At 39.0% G+C, this 18,890-nt stretch overlaps 1 protein-coding gene across 2 annotated transcripts in view; it reads right to left on the reverse strand.

Moving 5' to 3' along the window:
- Positions 1-18,890, reverse strand: part of DOCK1 (dedicator of cytokinesis 1) — a 321,007-nt gene that overhangs the window by 292,140 nt on the left and 9,977 nt on the right. For both annotated transcript variants that reach the window (XM_068951448.1, XM_068951446.1), the window contains exon 2: positions 5,115-5,198. In XM_068951448.1, coding sequence (XP_068807549.1) covers positions 5,115-5,198 — 84 coding nt within the window. The remainder of the gene's footprint in view (positions 1-5,114; positions 5,199-18,890) is intronic.

Consider the following 18,890-nt stretch of genomic DNA (forward strand, 5'->3'; position numbering starts at 1 on the left):
TAAAATCAGAGTGATGATGCCCAAACCAATGGAGAACAATATAACAGAGATGGCATTTCACATTATGCATTTAATTGTCATTCTCAAGTAAGGTCAATTTCACTTTAATTAGTAATTTACCAACAAACAAAATCAACTTAAGAGCACTAACTTTAGAAATATGTACTGTGTGACTAGCTTGATTTAAAAACCTATTTAAGTTCAATAAATGCAAGTTCTCATATGTAGATCAGCCATTTGTCATCTCAATAGAAAAAAAAATACTTTGGGATTTACAATGGCATTCACATACCAAAATACAAAAGTAGGCAAAAGCCCCGATGAAGGGGCCAGAGGTAATATCAAGAATATGAACACATATCAACTTGCACTGATGTGTCAGAACAGTTTCAGAAAAACAATCAGGGAAAAGAAAAGAAAAAAATCAAAGCCTACCAACAGATAATTAACTGGGGAGAGGAAGGGCTACATGTGTCAAGCTATCTACACATTTCCCCAGAGCATCCACCCTGGTAGGGACTAGCTCTGCAAAACGTCAGCAAGAAGAGACCCCATCTACTCTCAGCTCAAATACAGACTCGGAAAGACAAACGCTTCAAAAACGTTCTTTAGCTCAGGGGGTCAGACAGCATCCCAAGACACAATATTGCTATGACACACTCTCAGACAAATGGCAATACACATAGGTTTGCAGGGCTCTGGTTTTATCATTCAACGCTAAATGCTTCTCTGGAGGTCTCGGTGCCAGGAAGCCTAAGGCCGAGGCAGCAAGCAAAGGGGCACTGTGCCCCCCGCCCCACAGCATGCTGCCGCGGCGCCACTCTCGCCCACTACAGCACTTCTCGTACGCAAGGGCAGGTGGCCATGCCTGGAAAACACGGAGGTAACCTCTTATTTATTGTGCCCCCAGTTCACCACACATCCGCAAGCAATCACCGTTACAGCTTTTAGTGATTCTCAGGCCACTCCGCAGCAGTGCGACTGGGCAGCCAAAAACAAAGAGAATTTCTACAAACTACTGTAATTTCACCTCACAGAAGACACTGCGCCAGACAAATCAGAAGGGATCTCTTGTGGACACTGCCTCCAATTTGGTGCTGGCTTGCTTACAAGCTTGCATCTTATATTTCAGTTTGCCTGTATCACAGCTCACATTCTCCTGCTCAGCACCTCAGGGAACCCGTGGGTGAAGAGAGGCGCTCCACAGCTTTTAGGGGACAGCACAACTTTGTCTGGGTTCAGTACAGATCTACACACAGACTGCCATACCTAGCGGCAGCGCTCACACGCGAGCGGGGCTTCTATACAGTTAAGCGCGCGCACGTATGTTGTGTTGCCCCTTTCAGAGGTCAGGACATAGGGGAGAGCAGGGTGGGATCAGAACAGAGCAAGGTGGGGGAGGGCAATAAAAACGCACAGCCCCACTCTAACATCGAAGCCTTTGGGTAGGAACAGAATTCGCGGCTGCTGAATTCATTACTCTGCAGTCCGGGACCCAAAATGCAAGTTAAGGTCTCAAGCATGCAAGATTTTTCAGTCTCCTCCCCAATAGCAAAGCAAAGGGTACTTTGATTCCTCGTCTTCACACCGTCTCACCACTCTGTCCTTCATAACCATCAGGGAATGGCTAATGCTATCTTCTTCCAATTTGGTGACTACAACTGTCTCCGTTCGCTTCCCTACAGAGGCTGCAACGGTCTCACATCTCACCCAGCAATTGCTTTTGGTAAATACTGATGAAGACTGTAGTCAAAATGAGTGCTCACAGTTTCTGGTTCAGGTGTAAAACAGGAGGACAAAGAATTTCTACTAGTACTTACTCCATCAGCTGAAGTGGCAGAGGCAGGTAAGAATTTCAGTTTTACTGATGGATTAAATTCATATATTTTTCCCCTCAGTTTTATATGAAAAAAAAAAAAGAAATTTATATTTTATAGTTATGTTACAGAATGACTGAAGACCAACGTTTCTCAACTGGTAAACCTCTTAATTAAAACTGCCTTAACTCAGACCCTCTGCTCACATGCACTGTGTGTTCTTTAATTACATAATCCTATCATCTTTGCCACCTCCCTTTTCTCTACTGCTGAGCTGCTGCCTGGCTCAGAACATTGCACTGCACCTGCAGATTAAAAAGCTATGTGGTGATGAAAGCATCTCTACAGGATCTCCAGTTTCTTTGCTAGAGAAATTTTGCAGAAGGCAGCGAGAGATGCATGAGATTGCAGGGAAGAGAGCAGCCAAAACCTGCCTTGGAGAACTGGTTACAGTCCTGCTCTGTCACAGAGCTCCCAGGGAAGTTGGGAAAGTCCAGCCAGGCTCTTCTCTGGCAGCCACCAGCTAAATGTTCCTCTTTCTGGATATCAAGCCTGCAACTATCCAAGAGGAAGTTGGATTTTCAAGGAGCTAAACTCTCACTGATTCCGTCAAAGGCACTGCTCGTGCCTTGAACACTTTTAAGAGCTATGCAATTTAAATATATGAGGAGGGAAATAAATCATCTCAGACTGACTACCCAAAACATAACAACTTTACTTCATTTCTTAGTTTTCTGTTACATGATAATAGTTCTCTTCTACATGCAGGTAAGCATGGCAAAGATGATCAAGTCCCTCACAGATGTGAACTATTTACATTAAGGTCACAAATTGTTACTTTTCTTCAAATAATAAATATGGTTTGTTATCAGATACTAGGAAAAAAGAAAAAAAACAGGTATCAGATAACTGCTGTTTTAAGTGAGTGGTTCTAATCCGCCATACCAAATGAAGCAAGGAGTAGAAGGTAGGGGAGGGATGTGCGTGCATGTGCGAGTTAATGACACTAGAACAGGTATCCAAACGCACCTATCAGCTAAAGTTGTGGCACTCCCTAATTTGACTTCTTGATTTTGAAGCCTCAGTAGTTTGGGCTTTTGGAAGTCAAAAAAAAATACTCAAAAACAAACCCTGAGAGCAAACAGGGAAAACACCTCATGGTCTAACACTTAAATAAAGTACATATAGCACAGAACTGCAGACTCTCCCAAGTCTACTTATTAACAAATATGGTTTCACGCAAATGCCAGTGAAAGGAAAACAGACTGATGCCATAAATATTTTCTAAAGTGACCTGAGCTTTTAAGTGGCTTAGTTATGTGTTATGGGCTTTTTAGCCACTCCCTTAACAAATATTATGGGATTTAATGGTCTGAAATATGCATCCAAGTAAATGACCAAATAAGAAAAGGGATCAATGAAATATCTGTTTGTTCAAGTTGTGAAAGACACGCAAAGGGAAAAACTTGACATTTGCCGTAACTTCTCTTGAATATTGCACCTATTTACTATGCCGTTACCTTGACAAGGTATCTGCTTTTTTTTTAAATAAAAGAAATATTCAATTTTTATTCAACTAATTTGAAAAACTTATGGGTTCATATTTATTATTGGAAAATAATTCCCCTGACTCTTCAGATGACTCTTCTGCTCCGCTGCCCTATTATGGGGGAGGTGAGGAGGGGAGGTGTTCAGATTGGCACATTCCCCTGCATCCTAATGGAACAGGATCCCGACACGGACAGGAGTGATGATAGGGAAGCTCCCATCAGGGCACCTGGAAGTAAAACTAGAGCAGCTGCTAAGAAACCTCCTTACACATATTTTGTGTAAAGGAGCTTGGAGATCAAAAAGTTCATATAATTACCTAATAATGGCAGCCCTGTGAACAAAAGAAGTAAGAATTACAGCATCTCATTTCCCATCACAGCAGGTAGATAATGATTAATCACTGCATCAAATGTTTGGAAGAACACTAATTTATTTGCATTTCTTTTAACGTGAACTCATCCCATGTACCTGACACCTAACAGCCATTAGATGAGAGAGTAAATGTCTTATCTATTATTCAAGTCTAAGTGAAAAATGAGTCATCTCCACTGTCCCATTAAGGTAGCACCATTCATGATTTGACATGGTAAGTGCCACCTATGCTATTCAGGATTCAAAGTTTCTCCCACATTCTTTAAATAAGTCTATAATATATAACTGCACAACAACATTTAAATCATCTTGTTTGCATTTAAAATTTGTGCATTCTTATATAGTCATTAAAGTATATAACAGTGGATAAAGGAAAGATGACTTTGCTCAGTGTCAAAGGTGAATTACTACTGTGGCAGGCTGAATTCTATAAGGAAATTCTTAAGAACAATGAGGAAATTCACTTTGCAGGTAGTGATGGGTAAAGTTAGTTACTTCTGTTGAAATATCAAAAATGTTTATTTTAGTAGATATAACAATCAAAACTCTATTCAAGCTGTTAACATAAACAAATTTACCATGAAGATACACCAGAACATCAATACTCAGAGAAACAAAAAAGTTAAACTAACGTATTAAAGCAAATCACATTTTCACAAAACAAAAAGCGTTACAGTATTTTAAACAAAGACAGCTGACATTGGAAAGGTATAAGTAACATAGTGAAAACAAACTACAGCATGCCATAATTTAGATTCAAAGACATAACAGAGCATTATTTTACTCAGCTCTGTACTGGATCAGGCAAGAGTAGAAAAACTGACAATTTTCACAATCTCTTGATTATCATATTCAGTATTCAAGTTCCTTTTCACATGGATCAACGAGGAAAGACTTTGGTACATATAATGCTGCTACAGCTTCATATTAGAACAAGCAAAGCATTTGAAAAGCCCGAAATCAGACAATGGCACTAACACACATCCATCTTATGAGAGAGAGAGAAATAATTTAGAACCCAGGTGACTTTCACATACAGATTGAAACTTATTTTAGAAGCAGGCTCTTTTGCATTATTTGAGGGTATCTAGAAAACATCTATTATTTCTCTAGCGATATAATAGATGCTACAACTGATCCATACAAATAAAGCTGTGAGAACATTCATCAAAAGGAAACGGTTATTCATCAGGTATCTACCACATGCTTGTTCATTCACATCTAGCATTGGTTAATTCTATGTTCATTAAAAATAACATTTTGTCCTTTAGCAAGAAGCAAGCAGTTCATCACCTGACAGGACAGGAAGATAAAGTCCAAAGCAAATGTAAACTACAAAAACAACGTTATTAGATGCAACTTTTGAAAGCTTACCTTCATATGTTTCTAATATGTGTACAGTGTCACCTATTTGTAAAGAAAGCTCATCTGGTCCCCTTGCATCATAGTTGTAAAGAGCTAGACAAAGAAAATACTGTTGTTAGCACATACAAGACAACATAATTTCAAACATTTTAATTTCTCTACACAATTGATTTTATTATTCATTACTGCCACTGACAACTTTTTTTGTCTAGTGTCTGGCTATATTTGGTCAAGTTTTTTAATTCACTAAACGCCTCCCCTTGTAATAAGCCTTCAAAAGCCGCACACTCACTTTTTAAAGATAGTCTTTCATTCCATTTACAATACCTTTACTTCTTCATAAAAATACATTCAATTATTTTTTTTGTTGAATTTGTCTGTCTTCCAGTATTTTGTGTCAATTTTGTGCAGCTCTGCAGTAAACTGCACTGTTTCACTGTCAGCTTAACACACAAAAAACCTATCAAGTGTTTTCAGAAAACTGTAAATCACATCTTTATAAATATTAGGGATTAATTTCTCAGTCACACTTCATAGATTTACTACATCAATACTACATTTAAAAATGAAAGCATTTAAGAATTAATAATTGCCAGAGTAAATGCATTAATCCATGACATTCTTGGGAGAGATCGGTTACATCCCTCATTTTATAGTGCTGTAATCAAGTTACCATATTTCACACCTTAGCAAGCCCTGAGTGTCTGACAGCGCTGTCCTGCAACCAGCATATCTTCTGGATATGGGATAAACAAAAAAACACAAACTATAGAACAAGTTTGTGGCCTTTTTCCCTTCTGTTGCTGAAAGGTAAGCACCACCACAACATGGGAATTTACCAAATGCACTTGTTCTAAAGACATTTCTGAATCACTCAGAGTTGCAAATAACATGAGGAATGACAATAAAATGTCAACCGTTTCCTTCTTCCAGTACTCAATTCAGAAAAAGCCTGCAGTCCCACCACCGAGCATAAACAGCAAGAGGCACAACATTTAAGAGATACCTGAAGCATATTCACATTACTCAGTTAATATCAGTACTAAAGACCTAAAACGGGGAAGAAAGCATTTTGGACTCGGTGAAAAACTTCAGATTTGTTTAGATGTATCTAATAGCAAACCTGGCCACAGCGTACGTTTCAAAAGCAAATTTTTTGTATATCATGAATCCCAGCTAGTTCCTTACAGCAAATTCCCACAGGAGAGGCTGCTAGTCACTACCTCCCTGAACAGCTACAAGCCTCTGCTTACATCTGCCCATCTTAATCCTTCTTGAATCCTTCCTGGATGCACACCTTCAGCCTATAACAAAGCCAACTACAGTTGGAAGCAACTGCTGGAAATTATTCAAACCCCACAGCTATTAACCTCCACATTGCTCATGCTTTGCCAGAGTTCAGTTCTAGCCAGGGAGTAATTCTGAGAAGATCAGAAATTGTTTTGCACTAAAAAACAGTAGCTAGGCGTAACACCAAAGATACCTCAAATGCAAAAGATGTATAAGCCCAACCATCAATGAAATGCTGCTAAGAACTGTCATCTTCAGAAGATACTCAACAAGATTTTTATTTTTTAAACTCCAAGGCTATTCTCACTCTCAAGGCTATTCTTTCCCGAAAGAAAAATCTACAAACTATTAGCACTGAAACTAGGAAGGCCCAGAATACTTTACAGGACACTCAACTGAGAAATATGCCACAAACTCGGTTTGGCCGGGGCACGAGATCAGTATGCTCAGAACTCATATCACAGCTTAATTTTCTATCTCCAGGAACTACCATTTTTGTCCCCCAGAATTTAATCAAATTCCAACTTACAGTGTTAATAATGAGTACCTGACATGCATTCCTGATCCTTTCCTTCCACAGTACTCTTCTTGCTTTTAGACAACAGATTTTACAGTTAAAAAACATGAGTGCTAAAATTAAAAATATATTTTAAAAAAGCAATAGAAATAACCAAAGACATGGGACACAATAGAGGATTCAAAAGAATACAAGAAGAGAGCTGGGGGTAAAAAGAACAGAGATTGGATGGAACTGTCAAAGTTAAACAGCTGAATTCTACTGGAGACTAATGCCAGAAGTATTTTAGGCTTTCAGAAGTGATGCAGTTTTACTGACATCAAAACAAGCCAAGCTAGCTAGTCCTGTTTTAATGCTTTTGTCAACTTTTTCCACTATTAGAAGACAAAAAAACCTTCCCTACTAGCTATCTGAAGTGTAGTATTTCAAAATCATAATTGCTGTTCCAGAGGAGAAGAGTGCTCAGCGAGAAAGCATTAACAAAAATTAACATTTTGAACTGTTCTGAGCAGAGGAGTGTTAACACTAATGAATACATGGCATGCTTCCGAAACAGAAGCACAAGGGACAGGCTGTTTGATAACATTCATCCGAAATTTTTTCAGTTAAGTTCTTCTGTGTACCCAGAAAGACAGAGTTATAGAGTCGATACTATGTCTTTCAAAATTGGACAGCTAGAGTTCAATACTTAAATCCACATTTTTGGTCTTTAAAAGACCAGTTAGAGCTGTGGAACGCTCACAGCTGTCATGAGAGCCAACAGCACCGGTGGCTGCTCGCCACGTCCACAGCAAACCCATCTCGAGCCTTTCACCTCCCCGATCCCCATGAGCAATCAGGCTGTCTAGTACTCGTCAAAAAAAATTCACATTATGACAGATTAAGAGACAGTTTTGTACCAATTCACACTTTAGCTAGCCATTTCTACAACATTTAAACTGAATAACATTAAGAATCAAAGGCAGCTATGAAAAAGAGACATTAAAATTTATACCTGGGAGTGCTAACTGCTATCTATCACGATGAGGAGGGTCACATAAGAGGAGCTTCACCATAATGACCAGCTCCTCTCATACAAGATGACAAACAGCCATCATACGGTAATTACTGCTCATGACAGCTCCTCCGACCTGGACTGAACTGACCCAGGAGCAGTCACCAAGGAGGAAAGGTTTAATTTAGAATTGTAAATGAAAATGTGCCTGTCCTAAATCAGATTTTTGACTTGCAGCAGCATTAAGAGGTGACAAAGCAAACAACTAGAATTACTCCAAAGCGCATTCCACCCCTGTGATTACAAAATAAGGCTTGAACTACTCTACATACTCCTAAACAATCTAGCAACTCACTCTCACCTTCAGGGTATTCTTTTTTCCAATGTACAGTGACATTAGGAAAATATTATGACATAAAATGTTTGAGTAGAGCAAACATCAAAGGTTTAATTCAGGGAAAAAACAAAAACTGGAGAATAAAGTATGAAACTGGTATGCTTTCACGACATTTTGTCTGATCAACTGTATTCTGAGTCACCATTTAATAGCTGAATGATGAAACTTTCAAGTTTTTTTTAGTTTTTTAAAAAAGAAAAAAAAAAGCTTTGATTATTTTGGAAAATCCAGTCCTTGTGTGACAAATTTTTAATTTGGAGAATTCTAAGGTAAATGATGCACCAGGAATATTTATACCACCTAACCTTAGGCCCCTCCATTGTGCTTAAGTTAGAAATCACTGTTAACAGAATTATGTAGTCTCAAAAATTAGTTTAGAAAAATCTTTGATGATTCACATGCAATCTAAGGAGGACGGTTACTTAAGCATCAAAAGATATATGGCTAAACCCAGACAGCGCAAGTTAACCTCTTGGTTAACACTGCCTTATATGGCATCCTGATGCTCCAATTTTTCTTCTCTAATAAACATCAAGTCAAAAGGCACAGATCATTTTTTTTCTCTATTGCAACAAATCACGCTCTGCTTTTCATTTAAAAAGAATACTTTTTACAATGCATTTTCTCCTCTTCTTAAGGGGATACATCTATAACAAGACTAAAAGACCATGCACTAGCGAAACCAAGAGCAACTGAAGCTCAAGGATGCTACTTGCTGAGCTAACGTGCTGCCTTTCTACGGAAGTATTACAAAATTAAATTCAAGCATTTGTGGCCCGATGCCACTACAGTCAACTTGGATTATGGTCTGCAGTACAGATGAAGTACCAGGTCCATATGGCATGTTTAATTAGCCCAGTATATAGAAGTCATCCATAAGTGAGTAAGGGAATCATCTATAAAGGCGACTTCCAGGAAGGTAACTTCTACTCCTTCTGGGAGCAGAGGACTACTCACCTTGGCAGAGACCTTCAAAAAGACAAAGGAGTTAGTTACTCTCCGCTGCCTTTGGCATGTGCTATGTATTTCCTGGGCACTTTCTGTCCCCAAAGTTTAATTACATTTAAAAGGTTGGCTTGTAGAAAAGAACAACCACGATGATACTTAACAGCACTGTCGCAAATTTCTACAGAGAGAAATACAGAGCTTTAGCTTCCAATTCTGGCAATCATTAACTGTGATTGATTTCATCTAGAGTTGTGGGGGCCTACTATATTTGTAAAAATTGTACCAAGTTGCCTTGACAACCCTATTATAAGTACGCTTATATTGGCTTGCAAACAGAACCTTTCAGGTGCAGCACTACATCTAACCTGCTGATAAAAAAGCAATTAACCAAACCTCTTCATAACACAAAAAGCATCTAGTAATTTTGCAGAACACACCAGTAAATGAAGAATGGCTGAGGCTCTTGATATAGGTACTGAACAAGGACAACTGCAGATGAATTTAGTACGATTTGTTCCCTGGTTAATGTGGAGTTAGCCAATTCAAAGGCTGAAGAGCATTCAGCAAATACAGTATTTACTGTGAATTTGGAGATTCAGTGATGCTGTTTTAATGAACAGAACGAAGGCGGTAAGGAAATAGTCAATAAGAATACACATGCACACAAGAGATGAAAATCATCCTAAAGTCATCACACATATTTGTATAGAGCAAGATAAAAGGTATTATCCTGTGCTTAAGAGCTACAAGCTACATTTCAACACCAAAAGGTATTTTTCATCAGCTGTGCTTTCAGCCATAATGACTGAGCAACTCTTCTAGTAAAAATTGTTCTTGCTTCCCCCCTCCTTCTAATAAAACCACAAAGCAAACCTATACAAAAGTAATGAAATGCCAAAACCAAAGGATTAGTGCGGGCACAGAAAGAACTCCCTCCACCCCCCACCCGCAAACTCTAGGCATTGATAAAGAAAGGAACAACAAACAGGGCATTACAGTAATTGCACTAAAAACCTACTTACTACTAGAGAACACAAAACAAAACACCTCCACAGAACTGCATTCATTAATCCGTGCATACTAGAAAAATGAGAAGTGCAACACTAGAAGAATTGGAGAGAGGTGACAGAGGAAGAAAGGGAAAAAGCTAACAAAGGTAACATCAGTGCATACTGAAAAAGCTTTTATCTGACTGAAGATGAGAATGAAAGCTGAGATACCTTAAGATACCACAAAAATGCTGCAGTACAATATTCCCTGGAATTACTTTGCATTAAAACCTACATTAATTGCTTCTTAGAAAGAGAGCAAACCACATTTAACTCATTAGCAGCTTTATTTTATACTGTCTTTAAAAGAAAATCTAAGATTACAATTATGCTTTTTCCATAAAAGCAGACTGAAATTACAGAGGTGGAGGCCATCTCCTGTTAATCCGTCAGTGTTAAAAATAAAAGAAACTTGAAGGTTTACCCCATTTTTCTACTAAAAGGAAAGCAGTGCTTTCAGTTCTATAGAAACTCCTTAGTCCTCTATTACTCACCTTGACAAGTTTGTGATTTTTACAGCTGAGGCTAATGGATAAGAAAGAAAAGACTATGAAGTTTTAGGAATGCAGATTTGCACCTGTGCTTCTGCTAAATAAGCCTATCCCATATACACACCAAGTATTGGTCTTTCCACATTACTGAGGTCACCCTGTTTTGTCATTTCTAATCTCACCAAGTTGGATTCACAACTTTTTCCTCAATATTCCAGCTATTTTTCATCTTTTGTGAATATTCAGATAATATTTCCAAACGAAAGGGAGAAGCCCTAGGAAACTCGTTATTATACCATCCAGATTGCATCGTCCTGTTTTTTCATGCTGAAATGGGTGTACCGACTGTGTTGGAAGGTCCCGACTTCCATTTTTGTTGTGGTCCAAAAGCACATGGCAAGGAAAAAGTCCATTATACCAAATATTTCTGCACACAAAACAGTTTTAAAATTCCATGCACCACCATCTCATTTCAACATCTAAGCACAGAAACAACAACCAAACTACCCAGCTTTCACAGGAATGCATCCTGTATTTCAAAGAGACTCTCGCCATAGGTGCTACACTGACTGCATGCAGGTCAGAAGGAGCAAAGGGCCACCCAAGCCTGTATTAGCATAGCTAGCCACATCAGGTTTTTTAACAAATGGCAACACAAGGGAGCAAGATGCATTGCAACCTATCGGGCCTTTTTCCACTACCCAACCTGAATCAATAAGCTGAGGACAATTTTCAAAATCCGGTGTAATCCACAAACTGAAGCCACCTTGCCTTCCAAAAGCATAAATACCCTGCTGCTGCGTCCTGCCAGCAGAGTTCAAGTTCGTCAATAGAGAAACGAGTGCGTGCTTGTTCTTTCTGCATCAATGAAAAGAAAAAAGTCAAATCCTTTTAAAAAGTTCTGGACCTACTCAAGATTCGTTCAGGTTCTTGGTTTTGCTCCTTCCAACATTTAAGCCAGACACTTTAAGCCCCCTAAAAACAGAGCAAGAAACTAGCTCACTCTTGACAGGTTTCTCTTGCCTCCTGCTTGCTACATAATATGTATTCAGAGTACATCAAACACTGAGTACTGAAGGCATAAAGCTGAAACTAATTTCAAAAAAGTTATTGACTATAAAAAGCATTAACAACATGCTATAACACATAGCTAACAAGAGGGAACACAATTAAAAACTGAAATCAATTTTTAATATTAAAAAGACCATTAATTGAAACACTTGTTATGCAAGAAGTGATCATACCTCCTCAAGCTCTTAAGATCGTCTTTTGTAGGAAAGCAAGATGCTGCTTTAGAAAAATAGATATCATCATTTAGAGCCAGATGTCTTGGCATCTGTCTTGTGGTAAGGCAGAATCACAAAGACGGTCAGTTTGGATGCTCCCTGTTACTTGCAACATGGAACAGGAATTTGTCTCACAACGGCAAAAGCTTCATCATGTTGAAGTTTTGTCCATGCACACTTACGCTTTCACACAGTTCCATTACCTCTTTTTTATTATTTATCTCTTCACAGACTTCATTTTCCAAGAATAAAACTAATACGAGCTGCCTTACTCCTGGTAACAGAGCTCTCTACTACTTACACGTGCCATCTTCTTCCCTGCTGCTCTCTCGGCTCCTACACTATTGCTCTGACCAGTTCAAGCTACTTCGTGACCTCGGACCGCCGCGCTCCCTCCCTCTGTCTCATAATGCTGCACTTCACTGGAGGACGCTAAGGAGCAGCAACTCGGCTCTCGCTGCGCTGGACCCATCAGCAACATCCTCACAGAGGACAAAGACAGAGGACAAAGACCTCACCTTAGTATATCTGAAGGAAGGACACCTGTGCTTTTAATTAACTGAAATCTGGAACAGTCTCTACCCAAAATCTGTGCAAAACCTTCAACATTGCTATGCATAAAATGCATCAAGGTTTGCACTGGGAATGACAGGGGGGAAAAAAGAGTTAAATACTAACAGGGGTGTGGAACTAGTTCAACTTAAGGACAATGCTGGCACAGAATCAAGTGTGTATAAGCTGGTCATGAGTAAAGGTTAGGGCAGATAATTAGCCTGAGCTTCCACAAGACACCAAGTAACCTACGCTGGCACTGCTACAGCTCCCCACCCATTCCTCTCAGACCTGCCTCTGGCTGCACGTTACTTGCTCCTTCCCTTGCACCAGCACCAGCGCTCATCTGTCCCCTCAGGACCTGCTGCAAGGGCTGCAGCTTGCGCAAAAACTGATCGCTCTTCCTGCGGAGAAGAGATTATCTTCACTCCTTAAGTAACGTGCAGAGCGATCGGAGAAACAGCAGTGACAGAACAGAGAAGGCAGCAATGTTTGGCCAGGCACGGGAGGGCCACAGCAACTTAAACTGACTTTAACTATAGCCAGTTTAGGAAAGGGACTATTAAGAGTCATGCCTGCAATGCAGGCAAACCATTAAACTCCTTTCCAATCCCATACTCTGGGCTAAAAGGGTACAAACACTGCTACTGTAAAAGCCTGCCCAAACACAAAGTTACCAATTTGGTGTTCAAGCGGGGTATGTAACAGGTCAAATTGTTTAAAGCAGCAGTTTTCATACAAGTTGGGTGAAAGACTGGTAATGGATCATGAGCACAGCACATCCCTCAGTACTGGCTGCTCATGGGATGAAGCAGGACCTTCACAGGTCTAACATTTATGAAAACACATTTTTCACCCTTCTGCTGCTGCATAACATCCAGAACTAATGAAGCCCAGCTACATCTGCATGAAGATTTTGGCCAAAAAACAAACAAAAAAAACCAAAAACCAAACAACAAACCAACAACAACAATCACCACCACGACACAACCAACAAAAAAACACCACTCTAGCTCCTATTGAAGACAGAGGATGCCTGAAGCATCGGTCGTGTTTCTTTGAGCTTTTCCCTTGCCATTGCAGCAGGTCTTTATTGCACTGAACATAATTTTGCAGAGAGGATGTCTTTTACTAAGCATTTCTACAGCAGTGCAGCAGCGAACTTAATGCCACAGCTATATTTTAATAGTCATTTCAATGGACTATAAAAATCAAGTTCAACACAATAAAACAGCTATTGCACTACTGCAGAAATTGTTAGCAAAAAAATGGCCCCTGCAAGACAGCATTCACTACAACATAGAGCTGATGATGCAAAGCAAATAGCCTAAAGCAAGAGGAAAATGGAGTGATGGAAAGAAGTTTCTATTTCCTACTCTTCTTCCTTCTCAGTATTTCTGCAAGGGTGGGGGGAGAACTCCTATAGAAGTTGCTTTTCCAGGAAAGTTTACAGAGTGGAGAAGAAAGGAAACAGTGTTTTAAGCTTTTCTACACTTCAGACCTTACTCTATTAATCTTTACTTGCTATCATCTTGTGTCCCAGTCCTTCAAGCTGTCTCCAACAGCAAGAACTACAGATAAAGGATTCAGAGTCAAATAATCTCTGAGGAACTTTTTCTAGTTTCTTAGAAATAATAGTCAGAGGGAAGAAATACCTGCTAAGAGCTGTAGTTTGATCCACCAACACTTTTGCTTTTCCACAACAGCTGGGCTATTGTAGAAATAGGAATTATGCAATATTATTCTGAAGTTGCTTCTTATACAGGAATTAATGCAAAAATTTAGCTATGGAAGCTAGTAAAACAGCACTGCATGCATCAACAGATAAGAGCAGCATTTTGCAAAAACAGGGAAAAATTGTTTTTCCTCCAAACCAATAAGAAATCACATGACTCATGCAGCTTTCAGAATAGCAATAGAATTGGCTTGGCAGCTAGCCTCAACAAAGAGTTACTGTTTGCTGCACTCGAGGCTTCAGAGATGCAGTCTCTCATAATCAACCCCTTTTACTAGCAACGTGGTTCCCTTCTAGCATTGTTATACAGGGAATTCTGCATATCCCCAGAAATTAACCAGTAAGCATCTAAGGGGACTCCTTTTAACCCACATTAATTTGTATGTTCATTGTGGAAATAAGAGAAAATGTAACTGGTACAGGATTACTACTCTTTAAAAACCTGGTAACACATACTACTCTCTCCATAAACCAAATAGGGAAACTGCCAGGAAGTATTGGGGGGAGAGGGAGGAGGGAGGGAAGTAGAGAACACTTCAAAGGTCTGCTTACACAAGTCAAAAGACCCACATTTTTGTTCAATATTAACCTAAATTTATAGTTGCAACACTTAACTGGTAATTTAATACAAGTTAATGTGACTGTTCTAAAATCCTCCCTAGTGTAATTTGATTTAACCCAATAATTTATCACATAGCACAAATGAACACAAGAAAGGCAAATATCATAACTTTCAAATACCATTCTTTGAATCTTACACTACTGACAAATACCATTCTCCGTTGTTCGGAAACACCTTCGTATATTTAAACATGTCAGAGGCTATCACTGGAAACGCTACCATGCTTCTGCCAACTCTCAAGACTACCCCAGTTAATTCAGAATGGCTCACAGTTATAAAGCCTTACTTATTAAACGTAATAGCCTGAACAAAGTATTTAAAAACATCATTGATAGTCATGTATATTAATGTTACTAGAGCTTTAAAACTGCCACTAATCCAGCAATAACTTTCTAACAATCATACCAAAAAAAAAAAAAAAGGGAAAACATAGGTTATTCTTGAACTTACTGTCTACAGGCTCATAAACACTTATGCTCACATCAAGAGTCCTAAACCACATGCATTGATAAAAGAAAGACACAGAAAAGAGGATAAGCTGAAAGGGGACCCTAACTGCAAAGCCTGTAACAACAGTTTCCAACTCCAGTTCCCTCCAAGAAGATTTACGTTGCACTGCGGCAAAGGGCAGCCACTGTAAGCTTTGCAGGCATCCACTTGCCTATGCACAAGAAGCAGCATCTCAAAAGCCACCTCCTCAGCTCACGCGCATGTGGAAGCAACAGTTTCCACCTCCATAAACATCATCTCCCAGCCACTTTAACCCATGTGCTCTGCAGGAGGCTCCCATCCTCCAGCAACAACTGGCAAGCATTTAGTGTTATATCTGCACAGTTTCACTCTAAATACTTTTAAAACTGATTTAAATACCTGCTCAGCACTATACAGATGCTCATTTTCAGTCTAAAAGAAGTTAGTTGCTGTTTAAATAACCGAAACCTACACTCAAGTCAGTTCAAGCAAACAAAATAAGGTACTAAACTGAAGAGTGTCCAGCATAGATTTTAAACCAATTACACTTAAGTCACAATTTAAACTAGTGCCACTATACCTACAAACCTTTGTCTTTATTCACTTCTCACACTTTGACTAGAGTTAAGATCCAGACAGTACAGGGGCAGGAAAAGCAAGGAAGGCTCAAAGACTGATCTAAAGCAGAAAGGGGTACAACAAACATAAGTGGACATCATTATTCTAACCAGTTACTTTGAAAGAAATCATCTTAAATATTGTTCCATTCCATCTTTGCACAGCCACTCCCATCCTTTCCAGCCATTTATCACTGTCTGTGTATGATGGGGTACTTACCATGCAGAAGTCAGCTACCTGCTACGGCTTTCTGGTCGGACACAAAAATAAAGGGCTTATCCAGAACCTATTTCGGTCTTTGCAGTGTTCTTACCATCCGCTAATTTCAGGGATTAGTGCATCAGATGCCTGATGCTGAGTTACAGCAACAGATTTTTACTGTGCCACTAAAATATGGCTGAATTTTAAGGAATCGAGCATTGAAACTTAATTTCAAGCTTTCTCTTTCACGGTCCCTTTCTCACTAAAATACTCACTTTCCTCATTTTTATTAGAGTAAAAATCCTCTAATAATCCAATGAACCATTGGTTATTAGACTAATTTCAGTTTCTCCTTCAACTCATTCATCAGTTTCGAGACTTCTACCTCAGCACAACACTACTAGACACCTAACTCTACTGAGAGCAAGCACACCATGCACTCTATTCAATTCCCCACATCCAGAAAAGTAGCTTTTTTTAATATGTAAATCAACAAGCATTTGCACTGGCTAAGTTTGGGGAAAGTGTCCTACCAAACACTTGGATCATTCTATCATTTAAACTTGGAGTTAAATTCCGAAAAGCTAAAAGCTATTAAAACAATTACTTCAGAAAGAAGATGAAAGATTGAAGAGAAAGTCTGAAACGGTTTCACAGCTCACATGCTGTGGACAGGAGGGTTGTTGAAGGAGGACAGTATTTGAACCATTTTGCTGGAGGAATCCAACTTATTCATCTCATTTAGGAGCCTTAAGTGTTCTGAAGAAAAAACAAACAAGAAAAACCCACCACACATGCAATGAAAACAAACACATTATACCAAGAAGTACTTTGTGGTCTATCAAGTAAGACAGCGTTGCGCGTCCAAAGATGGTAACAGAAATGCCCATGACATGCAGATGCAGTAAAAAAGGAAACACAATGGTACAACCCAAGGTTTCACAAACGTTCACCCACATTTTATTTTTCAGTAAGCTGACCCAGCCGCTTCTGAACACTACCATTATCCTAACAGTACTTGAGCTGATATTCAATTATTCCATTTCCCCTCTGCAAAGTTATTTTTATATTTACCTAAGAGTAGGAAAATATATGATAGAAGCATCTAGAGATTGTTATACAAACATAGTACATGAACTTTTAATGTTAAAGAGCGTGTATCTCGTAAGGACAGTTCCCAGATCACTATACTGTGCTACAGATAATATCAGGCCTACACTGGAAGAGCTTACGCGTTTCTCCCACATCTTAACAGCACTAAAGCTTCTTCTTGTGTTCAGCCAAGTGTTCATGTACATGCACTGTAAAAGTCTAATTGCTGCTGGAAGTCCAAACTTTACACTCCACATTTGAGCAAACAAGTCCCCAGTTTGACCAGTTCCTATCACTGGCACAAAGCTATTGCAGTTTAGTAAACAAACAGAGGCCTCTTTTATAGCAAAAGTTATTGATAAAACCTTTTAGTAAATCATTTCAAGAATGAATTTGTCTAGAAACTGTAAGCCAAACAAGCTGCATCTACAGAAAACTTCTAAAAATGTAAACAGTTATCATAACTGAGTAAATTCTCTTAAGTCTCTTCTAAAATATGCTTATCTGGTTATATCCAGTTAACCAATCCCCCCTCTTCTGAGGAAATCCTCAGCAGCAGAATTCACCACACAAGTTAAAGCAGGTTAGATTAGACAAAGACTCGCTTGTTTCTCAAATAATTTTTTTTTTCCCAACCAAAACTTGGCCAATGAGACACTATTCATTCTTCATAACTTGAGTGATAAAAAAAGGTAGCCTCAAGATTCACTGTTGAACAAAGGCAGCATACACTGACTAAATGCATAACTTTTTAATCAGTGTTTCCCAGACGATTATAGAAAAGCATCGATTTAATTGAGGATTTGCTGTAATTGCATTAAGACTTGCATGTGCATTAGCTGCTTCTACATCACAACAGCATAGTTCGCAAGAAAATAGGTCTTATTAGGTTGGACTGAAGAAATTCCAAAATTCAGTGCCTAGCAATCAGAATTTTAGAGGAACACTAAGAACTCAGGGCAGACCTTATTAGCCAGCACAGGGAAAAAAGCTTAGTCCATCAGCACCTTTGTCCTTGAGCTGTTTAAGACTGTAATGCTCAGGATTAAAACAATCCAATCTAATCTAACTGCAGATGTTCCCATTATCCATATAAATGTTTAATCCTTTTTGAATCCTCTTAAGACTCTTTGTTACAATGAAACACGTAAGAACAAGACTGACAAACAGAGATAAACAAAATGTAATATATTAAATACCGAAAGAATATTTGCCTCTTTGTCAAGGCTCTGGGTTGCCGTTTTTCCCGCTTTGACTCACAGACAGCCTAAGAAATCTCTCTGCCACAAAAAGTCACCTCCAGCCACATAACTTGCAAGCAAGAATAATTGTTTTCCCCTGAGAATATCCTAATAACTGCAAATATTGGGAAAGGGATCTTGATCTTCTGCCTCAATCCCTTCCAGGGCTTTGTCATGTCAATAATAACTCATTTTTAAAAAGGGGTTAGTGCCAGCTGCTGTCCTTGTGAGCTAAGTTCCAGTCTTCCACAAAATTGTGAGTTGTTCCTACGTGTACTGTT

Source organism: Struthio camelus, chromosome 7, assembly GCF_040807025.1.
Source record: "Struthio camelus isolate bStrCam1 chromosome 7, bStrCam1.hap1, whole genome shotgun sequence".
In the NCBI taxonomy this organism is placed as follows: domain Eukaryota; kingdom Metazoa; phylum Chordata; class Aves; order Struthioniformes; family Struthionidae; genus Struthio; species Struthio camelus.